This window comes from Clarias gariepinus, chromosome 18 (genome assembly GCF_024256425.1).
Source record: "Clarias gariepinus isolate MV-2021 ecotype Netherlands chromosome 18, CGAR_prim_01v2, whole genome shotgun sequence".
Classification (NCBI taxonomy): Eukaryota; Metazoa; Chordata; class Actinopteri; order Siluriformes; family Clariidae; genus Clarias; species Clarias gariepinus.
The window spans coordinates 27,998,850-28,016,813 of NC_071117.1; the positions used below are offsets into that span (position 1 = coordinate 27,998,850).

A 17,964-nucleotide genomic window follows, 5' to 3' on the forward strand; every position below is an offset into this window, starting at 1 on the left:
CCACTGTGCTCATTAGCAGCTCAATCCGCTAACAGCTAACCCTGCTAGCGGCAAAACTACCTAGAGCCTGGGGACATGCACATCGGTTACAATACAAAACAAACCAAAAATACAATACCAAAACAAACCAAAAATACAATACATAATAGAATAATACAAAATACCCACATAATAGACAGTAAATACAAACAATGCTCGACCCAGTTTCCCAGACCAAGCAGCTATTTATAGAAGATCTAATGAGCTACCTCGGTTCAAGTGAGCACCCGCATCACCTGACCGAGGTGCCTTCTGGGAAACTGAGTCTGCAAGCAAAAACTACAAAAACAAAACGGTGCCCTCTAGTGGTGAACCCTCACAGGTTTTAATAATTGTGGTGGCAGCACTGTGCCTTAGTGGATAACACTCCAGGTTCTGGGTTTGAGTCCCACCTCAGGGCCTGTGTGCATAAAATTTGCATGTATTAGGCTAACTGGCATTTCAAAATTGCCTGTAGTGTGTGAATGAGTGTGCAAGTGTGTGTGTATGTGTATGTGTGTGCCCTGCGATAAATTGGCAGCCCGTCTAGGCTGTATCATGACTTAGGTGCCCTAAGTCACCTGGGATAGGCTACAGGCCTCCAAGACCCTGTATACAGGATAAAGTGGTGTAGACGATGAGTGAGTGAGTGAGTGAGTGAGAGTAATATTTTATTCATGTCACAATTGTGTGTATTTTGATTAGGTGAATACAGTGCATCGCATTTAGTCTTTTCAATGCAGTGCCAACCTTTTCAGTTTTTTTGTCTTTTGTCATGTGTTCATACACATTGCACCTTATGTCCTCAGGTCAGTATTAGGTCCCTGTTTGCAGATTAGGTTCACTTTTACATATAAAATGTATTACACAACTTTCCTTTGTTTTAAATAGGCAATAACACAGTAACACAATCCAATGATTGATTGATTGATTTTTGTTAGAAAGATAAAATAGAAATAAAAAAAATATATATTACTGTTCTCCCACACCACACCTCTTCTGTGCACCGCACTGGCCTCCTGTAGCTGATTGCATCAAATTTAAAACCCTGGTGCTTGCCTACAAAGCCAAAAACAATCAAGGAAGATGTGCATCTAGACTGCTTTTTGTTCTGGCACCTAGGTGGTGGAATGAACTTTCTCTGAATATCCGTACAGCTGAGTCACTAGCAATCTTTAAATGATGACTTAAGACATATCTGTTTCTTCAGTATTTGGGCTAATCACAACCTGATTTAACTGATTACTTTTTACTGACTACTCAGTTAGTAACCTAGTAACCCAGTGTAAAGATTTATCCAATGATGGAAACTACAAGCTCTGGATAATAGCAACTGCTGAATGCCTACATGTAACTGTTCACACACTATCTTGAAAAAACAGAATTACTAGAGATTAAATCTCTCTCTTATTTTGTAGATGTTAAGCAAACTTTCACTTTCTCTTTACTTGAAGTCATGTGATTTCCAGGAGCACAAACTGTGCTCTCACATCGGCTGCTGTTGCACACTGGTTTAGTAGTAGTCTTGCATTACTGAAGGAAACTACAAAACCTGTAGCATATTTTATTTCCTAAAATACAGACATATTTCAATTCTATGTTAAATTTCATATAAATTAATATTACACTTACTAAAATAGTCAGCATCATGCTTTAGAGGTGATATCAGTCACAAAGTCAAAACTTGGTTGCAACAAGGACTTCCAAAAGGGTAGTGATTGTGTTCATGCCTCGTTTGCTCGACAACAAAGCAGCAATGTAAAGAAAGTGAAGTGGCAATTTATAATATTCACTATATTAATTTATTAGCTTTACATTAGTGGCAGTTAGCTAACCAAAATTTAGATGACATTAGCTAATATTAATTGCAATGTCATTGTTCTAACATTAGTTCATGATATTTATTTGTATAATGATGCAAAGGGATTTTTTTTTATTACCATAGGATCCCTAAAGTCCTAAATGCAGTAGATGCTCCAGATTCTGTATGTCTCTAATTACAACTTCAGTGGCTTTGGCAATGTGCATGGGGTAGAGCTTCTGGGGAGGAACACTGACAGGGGGTGTGTGGGGGGCTTAGAATTTGCACAGTAGTAATTTCAGTAGGTGCACATTGCAGTTTTATGACCTCAACTTAAAACCCTGTATCTGCATTAAGCAGCATCAGTAACTCTCATCACATCAGGTAAAGAAAAAAAGAAATATACACTGCTGCTTAAAAGTTTGGAATCACTTTCTTACACCATGGTCGTTCCAAATTTTTATTTCTTTTTATGCTGTAAACCAATACTGAAAGTGTCCAAAATACACAATAATCTCCTCTGAACAGTTGATATTGAGATGTATATCTGCTCCTTCTGCTCTGTAAAGCTTCATAACGGCTCTAATCTGAGGTGCTGGTTGTTAATTGGTGATTTCTGAGGCTGGTGACTCTAAATGAACTTCTCCTCTGCAGCAGAGCTCAGTTTTTGGTCTTGCTTTTCTGGGAAGGTCTTCATGAGAGACAGTTTCATCTTCATGGAGCTTGCTGGGTTTTGCAAACGAACTCGACACAATACTGTTCTTGCAAGAACTGTTCCAGAACAGCTGACCATAATGTCTTAAAATAACAACTGGCTGTTGATGTTGTTACATAATTATCTAATACCATATGTGTTATTTCATAGTTTTGACATCCTCAGTATTTTTTCAGAATGTAGAAAATAAATCACTAAACAAAGACATTTGTACAGTAAGTGATACCAAATTATAGGGCTGTAGTGTGAATCACATAATAATGGTATGTACTAGATAAAATGCTATTTTATGCACTACTGGATAATGAGCAAGCCAAATCAACAAAATAACCAGTAACTGCTATAAAAAATATTTTTTAAAAGAATAAATAAATAAATAAACTGTAACACCATTGACTGTCATTAATTAATTGATTCGAAGTTGATCAACGATTTATGAATTGCCTTAGTAATCCATAATTAAGTGATTAAGTTAAATGGAATGCTTTAGCGGGTAATTCAGATGTCTTTGATGTAATCTTGAACTAATCCTGCAATTACCTTTAACGCTGTAAGGGTCAGCCACTAGAGGTCACTGTTTTTATTTTGTAGTTTTTGTTGGCCGACTCAGTTTCCCAGCAGGCACCTCGGTCAGGTGATGCGAGTGCACTGTTTTTATCAAGTTTACAGTTTTTTTTATCTTTGTCCCTTTGCTGATGTTTGTAGCTGTCACACCTGTGCCACCTCGGTCCAAGGGAATAAGATCTGGTTTATTGAGCCGCCGCTTTGTCTCCCCCTAGTGTGTCTACGTGTGTACATGTTTCACTTCAGCACTAAATTAAGCTCACCTACTGTATGTCTTCCCCGTGTGTTTCCCTATTTACTGTATACCAGTCGAACCCGTAGCTCCCTGTCCGTTTACCGTTGTGCACCTCCATGTTGTCTGTTCTACATATACAACTAGTTTTGTTTGTTTTCTCCTGCTTGTTTGAGCAGTGTCTGCAGTGTCGTGTCGTTTTCCGTTTCGAAGACCCCAGTCAAGGTCAAGGCTGAAAAGCCTTTTTCTGTTAATGTTATCTTTTGTTTGTTTACTTGCCTTTATTTTTCTACCCTGCACGCCCGCCTGCAGACCCTGGTTTTTGTTTCGTGTTTGTTTGCTTTAACATTGTTTACACCTAATTAAAGACTTGTGCGTTCACCCTGCGTTTGCGTCCGCCTCCTCATGCAGTGATCATGACAGTAGCTTTCCTGACCTACAGTATTAGCGGTTTTGAAATTTTAACTCTAATTTGGATTTTTTTTCTGATTTCTACATGAATAAATAAATAAATTACTTAAAACTACTTCACCCATTTAATTCAAACATTTGGACCCAAACTGGAAGCAGAAACATCCTACAGTATCTAGGATAAACATTCACTTATTAGCTGGTAATGAGTTAAATGAAAATTCATATTTAGTTACGAAGCAAGCCAGCTTTAAAGTCGAGAAAGAGTAAGAGTTAGAGGTCTTTCACATAATCATTAGCAAAGTTGAAGATTTGCCTCAGAGCCAAAAGAACCAAAATGTCAATGTCATTATCGGTGTCTGTCTCTTCATGGTAGTTCTTTACAGGAAAGATGCAGGTCATGGGGATTCCAGTTTTATGACTGCATTCCACCATCTAAATTGAAAAGAGTAGGAATTGAAAAAGATAGTATGTCATTGTTTAATTCTTACTATTTCAAGTTATTAACTCAACTTAAAAGGTTTCGACATTGGGTCATGATACCGAGACATGCACTTCCTCCAGCTCCTCCTGGGAGACCTCTGACCATTCCCAAGCCCACTGAAATATATAATACCTTAACTGTGTTCTGAATTGCCCCTGGGGACTCTGCCCAACTGGCCATGCCTGGTATACCTAAGGGGACACCCTTATCAATTGTCCAAACCACCTCAACTAGCTTGCAAGATCCAGAGATGCAGCAGGTCTACACTGATCTCCTTCCAGATTTTTGAACTTCTCATATGATTATTCTTAACCAAGATAACTAGAGATGGTTCAGCCTGTGTTGTTGATTAATGACATGAGCATCTCCTTTTAGCATGAAGGCCTCCAAAGTGTTCCTGAGTCAGGGAGCTTCTTAGCCTGTTCTTCAGTGTTGAGAAGCTTTCTCACAAACAACTTGAGTGATTTAAAAAGTCAGAAGTAATCTGCAAGTCCAATTACATGGTTGGCATCAGTGGGGAGATTATACTGTGAGAGGATAAAATAATCAGGTTTCTTATACGCCTCAGGTTTCTTATATAATGGTCCATCTATCCTCCTCACTTCTCAGTGGTACTTTACTTCCTGTCCTGACTGTAATTCTCCAGAGGGGACATCTTCATACATAATGTACAACACTTTTATGAGTTTACTTTTACTGTATGTAACATGCTATACCAATAAACAAGATTTTTTTTTACTTGTTTCATAATATATATTTGTTCATTCATGCAACCATTAACACATTTTAATTTTCTGTATAGACCTGTGATTTTCTTTTAATGAACTTTAAAACATTATAAACTTTCAAGTAGAATTAAATAATCAATTTAACTTTTTTTTTCTAAGTATACTGCATTCACTTAATTCATACATTGTATATTCTGGTAAATGTAACCCTGTCTGTGGAAACCAGAGGTGTGTAGTAACGAGTTACATTTACTCCGTTACATTTACTTGAGTAACTTATATACTACTTATAAGTAGTTTTACTGCAGCATACTTTTTACTTTTACTTGGGTAGATTTGTGAAGAAGAAACGCCACTCTTACTCCGCTACATTCACCTACTCTCGACTTGTTGCTTTCCTAATTATTTATTCTACAGTACACATGCAGCCCGTAGATCTAGCACTTGACTGTTTCACCAATCAGACGCAGCAACAATAATCACATGACTCCATTTGACAAATTAGCTACAGTTACAATAACCACATGTAGTCACATGACCACACAAACTGGCAGCATCGCAGGGGAAAAAAATCATTAGCTGGCATCCCTGGCATCATAAACGCATGTTTCACTTACAAAAGCATAGCTTTATACTACAGTGTCTTCATTATCAGCCAAAACAGACACACACTTCAGCATATAAAAACTCGACTTCTAACCTAAAGAAACATGGTGCAGTATGTTTAGCTGTTTCAGTAAATGTTGCAATGTTGGCATATACCGTAAAATTATTATAATTCTACTATAATATAATATAATATAATATAATATAATATAATATAATATAATATACTTCTAACTAATAAAACTATATATATATATATAAACACACACACTCAGCAAAAAAAGGAACGTCCTTTGACTTTCAACTGTTTTTACTTTCAGTAAACTTAATGTGTAAATATTTGTATGAACACTAAAAGAGTCAACACCATAGGACATAAACTAAAAATGTTTCCCAATGTGTCCCTGAATGAAGGGAGGCTCAAAATCAAAAGTACCAGTCAGTATCTGGTGTGGCCACCAGCTGCTTGAAGTACTGCAGTGCATCTCCTCCTCATGGACTGCCTATTGCGGACAGTCTGAGCACTGATGGAGGGATTGTGTGTTCCTGGTGTGACTCGGGCAGTTGTTGTGGCCATCCTGTACCTGTCACGCAGGTGTGATATTCGGATGTACCCATCCTCTGCAGGTGTTGTTACACGTGGTCTTCCACTGCGAGGATGATCAGCCGTCCTTCCTGTCTCCCTGTAGCGCCGTCTTAGGCGTCTCCCTGTAGCGCCGTCTTAGGCGTCTCACAGTGCGGAAATGGCGATAGCCACATCAGCAGTCCTCATGCCTCCCTGCAGCAGGCCTACACACATGCCTTCACAGTCGGTAGACGAGTCTCTTTAGTGTCCTGCGTTTTTAGAACTGTAACCTTAAATGCCTACTTTCTGTAAGCTTTTAAGGTCTTAACGACCATTCCACAGGTGCATGGTAATTAATTAATTATGGTTAATTGAACATGCATGGAAAACATTGTTTAAACCCTTTACAATAAAGATATGTAAAAGTTATTTAGATTTTTATAACATTATTGTTGAAATACACAGTCCTGAAAAAGGGACGTTTCTTTTTTTTTGCTGAGTGTATATACTTAACCCACCTCTGGTGAAAACCCAGCTAAAAAAGTATTTATTTATGTGTGTGTGTGTGTGTGTGTGTGTGTGTGTGTGTGTGTGTGTGTGTGTGTGTGTGTGATTCACTGTTTTCTACAGAAAAGTATGTGTAAAACCACTGAATAACAACAAAAATGCTTTAGCTGAGTTCTTACACACTGGGTCGTATATTTTCTACACCTCTTCTCTCAGCACTCTTGGCCTCTTCATGGAGATTTCAAAAGTATTTAATGTAGGGATCATTTTACTGCATACATAGGCCATGCTTCAAAAATTAATTTAAAGATGAGGTTTAATGTTTTATTTTAATCTGAAATTATACTTTGACTTGCAAAATACTGTACGATAAAAATGTAGAAAATGTCAACAAGGCATTTTTAATAATTAACTTTACCAAACTTATTATAATCTATATTATATATCTTCAAATAATGCATATGACCAATGCCGGCTGATCATATCAAGTTTATAGATTTGGAAGGAGGATTGGAGAGGCATGCAATATTATACATTCATATCAACCTTAACATTAACAAGGCACTAACAAGCTTTAGACCACAGCTACGTATGTGCAGCCGCTTCCACAATGGAGGTCTTGAACAGGATCCATTTGCAGTCCCCTATCTCTTCCTGGATGCAGAACAGGCTTTTTCTGAGCCTCGAAGAGGGAATTTAAATAATTTTGGACAGAGTAGTCCACCATCCATTCCCAGTGCATCCCAACACTAATGTGCAATGTCCATTAGTTGGCAGGGGGTTAATGGAGCTCTAAGGCAGTCTCTCTGCTTTCAGTAATGTCAGATGTATAACATAATATTTATCACTGACCAATCTGCATTTCTGGCAAGGAGCCATGCTAATAGATTTTTAAGGGTTAATTATGCATAAAATATATATGACAAACCTTTTCTCTAATTTTCCTGCTGATGTAGACATTTCTCAAGTTTTCCTTAACGAGTGGACAACACTCATCAATATGCGTCAAAAGAAGCACATGAGGGATATCTGTCACACAGAGAAATGAGAGTAATGTTTATAGATTTACCAAGTATTAATGAAAAACATTAAATTTTTGGTTTAGTTGATTATTTTCCTTCAGTATAGACAAAAGGCATTTGGATTTGAATGTATAACCAATCAATATGACACATAAGATCAGAATATAATTTTTTATTTCCTTATTCTTATACCTATTTTTTTTTAAACAGATGAGAACACGGCACATTTAGTTTTAACCCAAGAATTTCTCAAGTGATCAAAAATATTAGACCATGTGATGTCACATGAAGATCAGATTTTACTCTTATCAAAAGTAAGAAGGAATACAAAGAGTAGTTACATAAGTTCTAAATTTATTTTAAATTTATTCTGTATTAAGCACAAGGCCTAAGTTTCTAAGATTACTTGACTATCCTAGGTGTAGCCACAAGACCCCTAAGCCCCTCCCTGGTACCACCTATGCCCAAACCCACTGCCAGCACATCGTCAGGGGAAAAAAAAAATTCCAAGGTTATAAACTGTCTAATTAAATTTCAACTGGTAAAAGAAGCTGTACCAGGCTGGAATGCATTTACTAATGAAATTTCCTTTAGTTTCCCCCTTGATTTTAATTTAAACAAGGCAACATTAGTACATTTCTATAAGCACTGAATATGTACATTACATTTATTCGTTTTTGTTAATTAAAAGACAATGGATCACAATGATGAAATATCAAAGCTAAGAGTTGTTACTCACCGAGGTCACTGGCCATTTTCCAAACATGTTTAATTTTTTCGAATGCTGCCTCATAAATGACAGGAAGAGTTTGTGCTGACAGAACACTGACAACACAATGAGCTTTATCGTTCAGAGTGGGGCTGCTATTGTACTTCGGATTATCCTCTTTTATAGGACTCACAGGATTAAACTGAGAAGCAGAAATTATCTTTTACATAATATTCATTAACATTTAGGAATATAATCATGTAAGTGGGAGTATACAGTATTTGTAAATACAGGAACATACTTAAACAGGCTGAAATACTTTTGAAAAGAAATTAAGTGTGTAAGTGTGAAATGTGTATTAAATAACACATTAACCATACCTCGTAGTTTTCTCTCACATGGCCCAGCATCGCATTAATGATGTCATCAGAGTGAATTCCATTTTTCCCCTCATCTTGTAGCCCCATAACATCATTAAAGATAAATGGTAAGGTGCTAGTGATTTTGTAGCTCTTGTACTGCAAGCACATAAATGAAATTTAATTTTTAATACAGTTTTAGAATTAACCTCAGACTCTAATATTGTAATTTTCTCTGTAGTGTTTACTTTATCTTCTTACATAAATGTGATGCATGTATTAATAACAATAGATGCATCAATAACATTTTGTAAGAAAATAACTACAGTGGAACCTCGGATTACGAGTTACATGGTTTACGAGTGTTCCGTAAGACGAGCAAAGATTTTTAATAAATTTTGACTTAAAAAAACGAGTATTTTCTTGGTTTACGAGGAACTGAGTATCATGTATCAGGGATGCACTTCTTGTTTTGATGCAGAGTGTCACGTGATCACAACTGAGCCAACGGTTTTTCTCTCTCTTGCTCTGCGGAATTGTAGGTAATTGTTTCCCCTGGGTCTTAGTGGTTGCAGAATTTCTGTGTAAGGCAGAGAGTGTGCGTGTGTGTTTGTGTGGGAAGCCGAGAGAAGGAAGGGGGGGGGGGGGGGTGGGGGGACACTCTCTGCCTTACACAGAAACTTTAAGACCCAGCATTAAGACCCAGTACTTTAAGACCTAGCTTTAAGACCCAGCACACCCCCACATACACCCTTCCAGCCCCTCTTCCTCTTGGCTTCGCACACACATAGACACACACACTCTCTGCCTTACACAAAAACTTTAAAAAATTATTTTAAAAGGTAAAGTGCAGGTTAATTAGTTTCCTTTGTTTGTTTTTTGACTTTGTAGCAGTCTCTCTATTTTGTAGCAGTCTCTCCATTAACACACATACACACACACACACACACACACACACAGCGCCTGCGTGCACAAATGGAAACACATATCTTTCGGGATTTATTTTTACTTTTTTTTTAAAAGAAAGGCCACGTGTTTTTTTTTTAATGCAGGCTAATTTAATACTAGATTTTGTATTAATTATTTTTATGTATTTGTTTTGGGCTGTAGAACGAATACATTGAGTTTCTATTATTTCTTATGGGAAAATTACATTTGATTTACGAGTGCTTTTGGAATACGAGCCCGCTTCTGGAACGAATTATGCTCGTAATCCAAGGTTCCACTGTATATATGAAAAAATTCACTTCAGATAAATTGGTTATAGGTTAAGTTTTGCAAACTCAACCAAACTGTCAATAACATAAAGCTGTATTCACTTTTGTTGTGTGACTCTTGGTTGATTTTGATGCTGCTCCAGCTTTGGTTTTTACACGGTGCTCAAACGCGCTGTCGGCTGAGTTGATAAAGCTGGATTTTCCAGCTCCAACTGCTCCATAAACAAGGATTCTGAGATGGGTGATATCTGGATGATTTACTTGAATTTCTCTCAAACCCGCTTCAATTTCATCTTTCCCACTAGCAAAATAATAATAACAAAAAAGAAAAACACATTTCATAAATTTTGGAACTTTGTCTGACATCCCAAAGCCATGCACTAACAGATATGTTTCTGATTACATCTGCTTTACCACACTGGACTCAGCATGCTATTTGCTATGTAATGGATACTGAGTAAATGTGTACTGATTTAGTGTTACTTACCCCCAGTTTACTACCCTCCATTCTTTGTCAAGTTCTATGTAGCAATAATAAAAAAGTTCAAATTTAATTTTAAGTATTCATCAACTAGGCTGTAACAAACTTAAACAAATTTCTGCATAAGATCATGTCATATCCTAAACAGAAAGATTATTGTTTTGTCTTCGATCACTGTGTTTTCTGCATTTGTTGTTGTTGTTGTTGTTGCATCTAACAATTAGTCTTTTGCTTATCATTAACATAAATATTTAAGAGGACTGGACTTGTTAAGACATACTCCTGGAAGTCACTTAGGTAGTTACTCTTAATTAAGTAATCTTTTGCATTTAATTAGTAGCACTCATCTGCTAATTACTCTTTCAAATATTAGAGCAAGAAGGATGTACATTCTTTACCTGTTTTTTAAATGTTGGTTTAGTTTGGGTGGGGGCGATCCAGAATTAAAATATTGCATTTTTTATCATTTATTATCATTATCTGTTTAAATTTTGATAGGGGTGACATACTTCATCAACATATTTAAATAACTATACATTTCTGCAAAATAAAACAATAATAATAGTTTGAGTTAAACCATCCTAACTGCCAGAACCTATGGTTTTGCCTCACAAGCTACAGTTGGAGAGGACTAAACCTGCATGTATTACAAGGAAACTTATTGAGTGATGATGTGGCTGGCTCACCTTTAGGTGGGGGGCTTGGTCTTGATTTTCCTAAGCCTGACCACGATAAAAACCGTGATACCATGTCTCGTTCTTCTGTTCAAATACTTCAAAAAATAGAAGAAATAGTAAATCAGTGCACTCTATTATCTGCACAAGTTTTACCTTAAAATGGTCATATATAAAAATTAAAAGAAATTAAATTACTTTTCACAAAATCTAAAATGTTTAAATAATGTTAATATACCTATTATATTATTAATACATAGGCTTTCATCTAAAACCTACTTTAACAATTTCTTTTTCTTTTTTAATGGAAGTGTTGCAGTTTTCCAAATGTGTTTTAACATTTCTTGCTGTGAAATATGTGTCCTTATGGCTGCTATGCCTTAATGGCTTAATGAAACCAATGAACTTAACAACCTAGCATCACTTGATAGAATTAGTTTCATATCATGGATATATTTTTTTATTTTTTGTTTTAAATTTGTTTCCGTAGTTAGGTTCAAGGTTTTAAATTGTTTTTTTGTCTTGCATCTGGTTTGTTTTTGTGTGCTGGGGAACTTCAAAGACTTGGCAAAATTTGAAAAATGGTCATCATTATTAAGTAAAATAAATTGTTGTGATGCGGCAGCATTCTATAAGTTGGCCAAACCTCTTCGACCAACCACGAGAATGTTTTATCCAGAGTGACTTACATTTTATCTAATCATACATCTTGGTCATTGGGTATTAAGGGTCGTGCTCGAAAGCCCAACAGTGGCAACCTGATGGTGCACCCTTCCACACATATCTCCAGCTAGAGAATTACCCTAGGGGGTGGGATAGATCTGCCCTGTTTAACTAGCAAAAGCACACCAACAAGAAAAATGGGTCAATAACCATCAAACGTCAGAGTGAAACTTTGACAGTCTTTAATGGTACTTTATTACAAAATGAAAAAGGGGTGACTTCAGACATCTACTGGGATGACAAAATGTAAAAAAAAAATCTAAATATTTAACAAAATACTGTTTTCTCTATATGGACACAATTGAAGAGGAAAAATTCATATAACACAGCCTCTCAGATTCACAGAGCACAAACTCTACCACATGCTTCACCAGCACCAGCAGTATCACCAAGGAATAACAAATATAAATAAATAAATTGCATTCCAGACAAGACATATGCTGAATATAAAGGCTGTGGTCAGTACCATTTTAGCAGAAAAAGGGAAGTAAAAAAATAAGATAGACATAAACCACAAAACTCCTGGAATTAAACCTAACATTTAACTAGAATTAGAGCCATGGATAACCTTGGTTAATGTAAATAAACTTGTGCTAGAGAAAAATTACATGGAACATGACATCACAGTTAACAATGTTTTCTCTTGATAAGCACTATGTACATTTCAACTGGCTTTAAAGGTCTAATATAATAATTCAACTTCCTGTTTGAACCCCTTTGTTGCCAGTCTGGCTTGAACACACTTAACATAGCAGATACATTTCATTGTCTAAACTCTATTTTACATTTATATTTTACATTTAACCAGAAATTGTTTGCTCAGTTTTAGCTATCTTTTTAATCCACAATATTTAACAAGTTTTAAAATTACCGCCTTAAGCCAGAAAACCAAGCCTGTGCACTGTAAAAAATGACAAATAAAGTTAACAGGCCAAACCAATACAACAATGTGTTTATTTTCATTGATCAGTGGCAAATAGTCTGTAAAAGTTTTGTGTGGCCCAATACATGGCCATCACACGGGGAAACATGTTAAATTAAGGAAAAGTCCAAAACTGGATATAATATCCAGATCTATTAGGATGATTATAAGAATGTCACGTAGAGGCTGACAGGGCAGCCTATCTTGAACAGCTTCAGGTAGAGTCCAATGGGGTGGCCTTCCACTCAAAGCTCCAAGAACGGGCCTAATGAGTGCAATTTTTTCATGACTGTCCAGCAATCCTTCTGACTTTGGTTTTGTGTGACATGTCACTCATGACATGTTATTTTTTTCAGATTTGCCCCTGATTGTCTTGCGCCTAAACATTGTCCATGTCTTGTTTTGCAATGTACTTAGATTTTAGTTTGTTTGTCTGTTTTCTTGTTAAGGTGTCACAGTGGTTTATATTCTGGTGGTATATCAAGTTCAAGTAGGCTTTATTGTCATTACAACCCTATACAGTTAGTACACAGTGAAACAAAACAACGTTCCTCCAGGACCAAGGTGCTACATGCAACATAAATTTACAACATAAATTAACAGAGACACTAAACTAGCTAACCAAGAGGCCTAGTTAGCTGGCTAGCAGAGACAGGACAGAGAGACCTAACATAAATTACAACATAAATTAACAAAAACTAACTAGCTAAGTATAAAATTTTTATAGACAACATAAAGTGCACGAGCAAATGTGCAAACAAGAGCAACAACAAAGTGACAGTATATAAGATTCCAGCTCATTTAAATATGTCTGTAAACTCAAAACAATGTATGCAGGTTGATACAAATAACAACCGATATTACCTATAACTAGAGAGATACATTTCCCAAAGAAAATGTGAGTGGTGCTTGCTGTGGCAAGTTATAACATAATGCTAACAATATGCTAATCAGCTAACCATCGTGCTAGCAACATGCCAAAAACTCTAGCATCATGTTAGTGACATTTTCATGATGTTGCTAGCAACATGCTAATATAGCTAGCATGCTAATCACATTAAGAGAAAAATGCCAATATAGTTAGCATAATGCTAGCAACATGCTAATCAGCTAAACATTTTGCTAGCAACATGCTAATTACACTAGCATCATGCTAGGAACATGCTACACATAAGTGAAATGCTAATATAATAGCATAATGCTAGCGATATGCTAATATTGTTAGCATAATGCTATCCAGATGTAAAAAGTAATGAATTACATTTACTCGCATCACTGTAATTGAGTAGATTTTCTTGTGTACTTCTACTTTTTAAAGTATTTTTTAAAATCTGTAATTTTACTTTTACTTAAGTAGGCAAGAATGTTTTGTTTAAAGTATTGTATCACTACACTTTAAATCATATTCGCTATTGAGTGAAAAAATTAATAAATGAAAATGAAAAATAATACAAATAATACAATGGGAAAGGCAAAAAATTGAACCCTGGAAACCACTGCACTGATTGATTGATGGGCGTGGAGAACAAACGCGCTAAATTCACAAGAATGATGGAGACGGACAAAACAGATGCCAGTGATGCAGACACAGCTAAAAGTGAAATGCCAACAAATTCTTATGAAGCAAACCCCTGGTCATATTTAAGCGACCTCTTTGATTTCAAGCACAACAAAGGGAACAGATTTATTATGCAAGGGTGTTCCATCCCCCCTCAGCTGTTAAAAAAAAAAAAAGTAACTCAGTAACTTTTACTCTGAGTAAATTTTTAATGAGCTACTTTTTTCATTTTTACTTGAGTAGATTTTTATAAGGGTAACTTTACTTGTACTTCAGTAAAAGTTCACTAAAGTAACAGTACTTTTACTTAAGTACAAAATTTTATTACTCTTTCCACCTCTGATGCTATCAATATGTTCATCGTGTTAGCAAAATGCTAACAGCATGCTAATGAGGTTCCTAGAGACATAACTTATGAGCACCACAATAAATGTGTAACACTTGGATTTATTAAAATCACTAGTTACCTTGCTACGGGGTCGAGAACCAAAATACGGGTTTTTCAACAACACTTCCGGTATTGCGCAATCAAGACAGGACAAGTAAAGACGCGACACAATAACTATGTATAAACCAAAACAAAGTGTATTAAACCAACAAACAAACAAACAAACAAACAAACAAGGTGCACCAAAAACCAATATATACAAAATATATACAAATATAAACAACGTGTGAGATGTTTGCGGGTGTGTGAGTGCGTGTATGATTGTCCAGAGTTAATGATATTGCAGTGTGTGAAATGATGCACGGGAGAGATTGGCTCGGCCTCACCGGTATAGATGACAAATCCGGGAGCTCGAGCAACGGAACGAGAGGTGAATTGTTAGTGTCTATGAGGAATAATCCAACCGGGGAAAAGTACTCCTTCAGAACCATCAAACAAACTCTCTCTCAGAAAAAACAGCGCGCTGGGTAAATCTCTCCGTGTCGAGCCACTTGCCGGTTCCGGCTTTATACCGGCACACGTGACCCGACGCCGCTTCCGGGTTCTCTCGCGCTGCGATCGCGCATGCTCGCGAGAGCTTACCCCGTGACCAACACTGTCAATGGGGACAAATTAAACCAGATCGGGCAATTTTACGAGCACAGGTGAGCAGCATTAGCTCCTTAATCCATTACCCTGTTAGTTAAAATGCCCTTTTATGTGGCTGCGCTACAAATGTGAACAGTGATTGGTTGGAGTTAAATGAGCCTACAACAGTGGGATCCACAGTTAAATTTTGTTTCAAAGTTCCTATGGAAGTTACCATTGTATGTTAATTGCCCCCTGCTGGGCCAGTTACCAATCGCCCCTTAGAAAAGTCATGTCAAGCCACCCCCATTCCCGAATAATCTGAACGATATGACACCTCTTTTATGGGTCTACGACAAACGGAACGGCACTAGTCATACACCAAACTCCCCATTATAAATCAATAGGGCAAATTTGGGCACCTGTTGTGCCCTGGGGGTAAAACTAATACCCTTGTGCGGAGTATGTTCTGACACAGCTTGCAAGCGTCTTCAAGTGTGGTAAATTTTATCTCTCTTTGAAATTCTCGCTCTGTGCTAGAATCCATCCATTTTTTTCTCAATATTAAATCTATGGGATTTTTAGGGTGATACAATTGCCCCATGTGGGGGCAATTTAACACCCACATCTTTACAAGAGTAATAAAACCCCATTCCAGAATAAGCCGCTCAATTTGCCACCTCTTTCATGGGTCTACAACGAACAAAGAGGAATACAGGAATAGTTATGCTATTACGCCAAAATCTCCATTATAAGTCAACCTATTGCCCCTTGCGGAGTATGTCTGACACAGCTTGCAAGCCTCTTTCAATGTGGTAAACTTATGTTTTTTATCAAATTCTCGCTCTGCACTAGAATCCGTCAAAGTTGGTATCAATGTTAAGTCTACAGGATTATTTGGGGAGATTAATTGCCCACTTGTACGGAATAATATATATAAGCCTGAGAGATAAATATAGTAGTGCTTCGCTTTGCAAGCACCACTAATATTAGGCCTCTGAGCTAACAATAGTAGTGCTTCACTTCGCAAGCACCACTAATGACAATAGCGGTGGTTAACTAATAATGGTTCATTACAACGTATAACAATAACAACATTGCTGCTAAGCGTACTCTGTCACATCAGATTAATCACTTACCAAAAAGTTCCATGGGAATTTAGATCGATCAAGGTCACAAGAAAAGTATTTATTGGTAAAGGAGGTTAGTCTATTTTCTCTTCCTCTTACTGCAGCCAAATGTTTAAATGCGTGAGTTCAAGTTTTTTTTAAAGGATTTTGCATTATACAGTTAAACCTTATTCAAAGCTGTGATTGGGAGCATTAAAAATAAAACAGTACTCACCAGGTCTGAGCTCCAGATACAAAAATACTGCAGGATTCTATGATTTTACTTTTGCTTTCACAGGAAGCGCCTCTCCCCTCCACTCTCGGACTCTCTCTCTGTCTGCACCCATGTACACTCGCGTACATGCACACATACACTCACACAGTATTTTCAGCAGTAACAAAAGAAATTAATATCATTTAAAATGATTACAATAAAGTTTGCTATAAAACCTCACATATTTAATTAATATGGTGGTGGACAGTAACACACACACACAGGAACATAGAGAGAGAGGGGGAGAGACTTTTACTATTACATTCTTTTAATTTTGGCTAGGCAAATTGCACAATAAAATTCATGCGCCTTATTGAATTGGTCAGTAAAACTGTCTTTAGAAAGCTTGATATAATGTACATAATAGATAGATAGATAGATAGATAGATAGATAGATAGATAGATAGATAAAATAAAAAGAACATGGTTGTGTTTGTTCTTAATTAAGATTGTGTGTAAAAACTGTTACAAGGAGGTGCTTAGGTATGGCGCAACGAAAGTATGTTGTTAAGTGTGGGAGCCCCAACACAGGAGCGTTGGCCATGGGGTGTTTATTTCAGCCGAGGATGATTGCACCATGCAGCGCAACGTAGGGTGCTTGTACACCACTTTTATTAACTTTCTCTGTTCAAAAAGGGGTATGTTGTACTATGAAGAGAAGTGCGCTTATATCTGTGTGTGCCACCTTGCTTCTAATTCTTATTCATGATGGTTTTAATATCTGGTAATATAGATTGCCATTTTGCCTTGACCCAGGATAAAATTAATTAGTTGACACCTGAATCTGTTTTTTCTGGTATATTTAAAACCAAATATGAAAATCTGGAAACTAAAATTTACATGAGAGCTCTGTTATATCGACTGTAAAAACACAAACAGTGGCTGTAGCCAGGGACAATGTATAAAAGCATGAAAAACATTTGGCCTCCCTTTGTCCACAGAAAGGCCATTCTTGTGTGATGTCAGGATTTAAAATAGAGATTAAAAAAATTAACAGTGGTAATACTATGTAAAATCTTCCACTGGAGGTCTGCAATTTTTTTTTGGTCAGTGGTGGTTTGTACAGTGCCCTCCACTCTGGAACATCATTAAAACCAATCATCTCTCGCCATGGGGTGTCCTCCCTCCCAATACTATTTTTTTGTTTAACACTAGAAGCGCCAAGTACTGGTCATTTAGCTGCAATAGGGGAAAAAAAATACTTCACACTCGATCAAATTTCAGGACCGCCTATACTAGCGATACGTCATTCAGTGTGTATATGTAACTA

The 17,964-nt window shown here is 36.7% G+C and overlaps 1 protein-coding gene across 2 annotated transcripts; it reads right to left on the bottom strand.

The window, feature by feature from the left end:
* Window positions 1-3,651: 3,651 nt before the first annotated feature.
* LOC128506280 (interferon-induced protein 44-like) lies at window positions 3,652-17,528 on the bottom strand. 2 transcript variants are annotated; one of them, XM_053476651.1, is made up of 8 exons: window positions 16,656-17,528; window positions 11,106-11,191; window positions 10,426-10,459; window positions 10,041-10,239; window positions 8,743-8,880; window positions 8,393-8,564; window positions 7,560-7,660; window positions 3,652-4,176 (listed from the first exon to the last, which is right to left on the bottom strand). In XM_053476651.1, exons 2-8 carry the CDS (start codon window positions 11,167-11,169, stop codon window positions 4,015-4,017), a joined length of 870 nt encoding a protein of 289 aa, XP_053332626.1. In that variant the 5' UTR covers window positions 11,170-11,191; window positions 16,656-17,528; the 3' UTR covers window positions 3,652-4,014. The 2 variants fall into 2 exon arrangements, with proteins under 2 accessions (XP_053332626.1, XP_053332627.1); XM_053476652.1 differs by lacking the exon at window positions 16,656-17,528 and adding an exon at window positions 11,783-13,764.
* Window positions 17,529-17,964: the final 436 nt, after the last annotated feature.

Excerpts from the sequence above, each read along its gene's own strand:
- LOC128506280 (XM_053476651.1), bottom strand. The coding sequence starts at position 11,169 with ATGGTATCACGGTTTTTATCGTGGTCAGGCTTAGGAAAATCAAGACCA. Across the intron at positions 10,460-11,105 it reads ACCAAGCCCCCCACCTAAAG|AACTTGACAAAGAATGGAGG; the intron begins GTGAGCCAGCCA and ends ATTGCTACATAG. Across the intron at positions 8,881-10,040 it reads CCAAGAGTCACACAACAAAA|TACAAGAGCTACAAAATCAC; the intron begins GTGAATACAGCT and ends ATGTGCTTGCAG.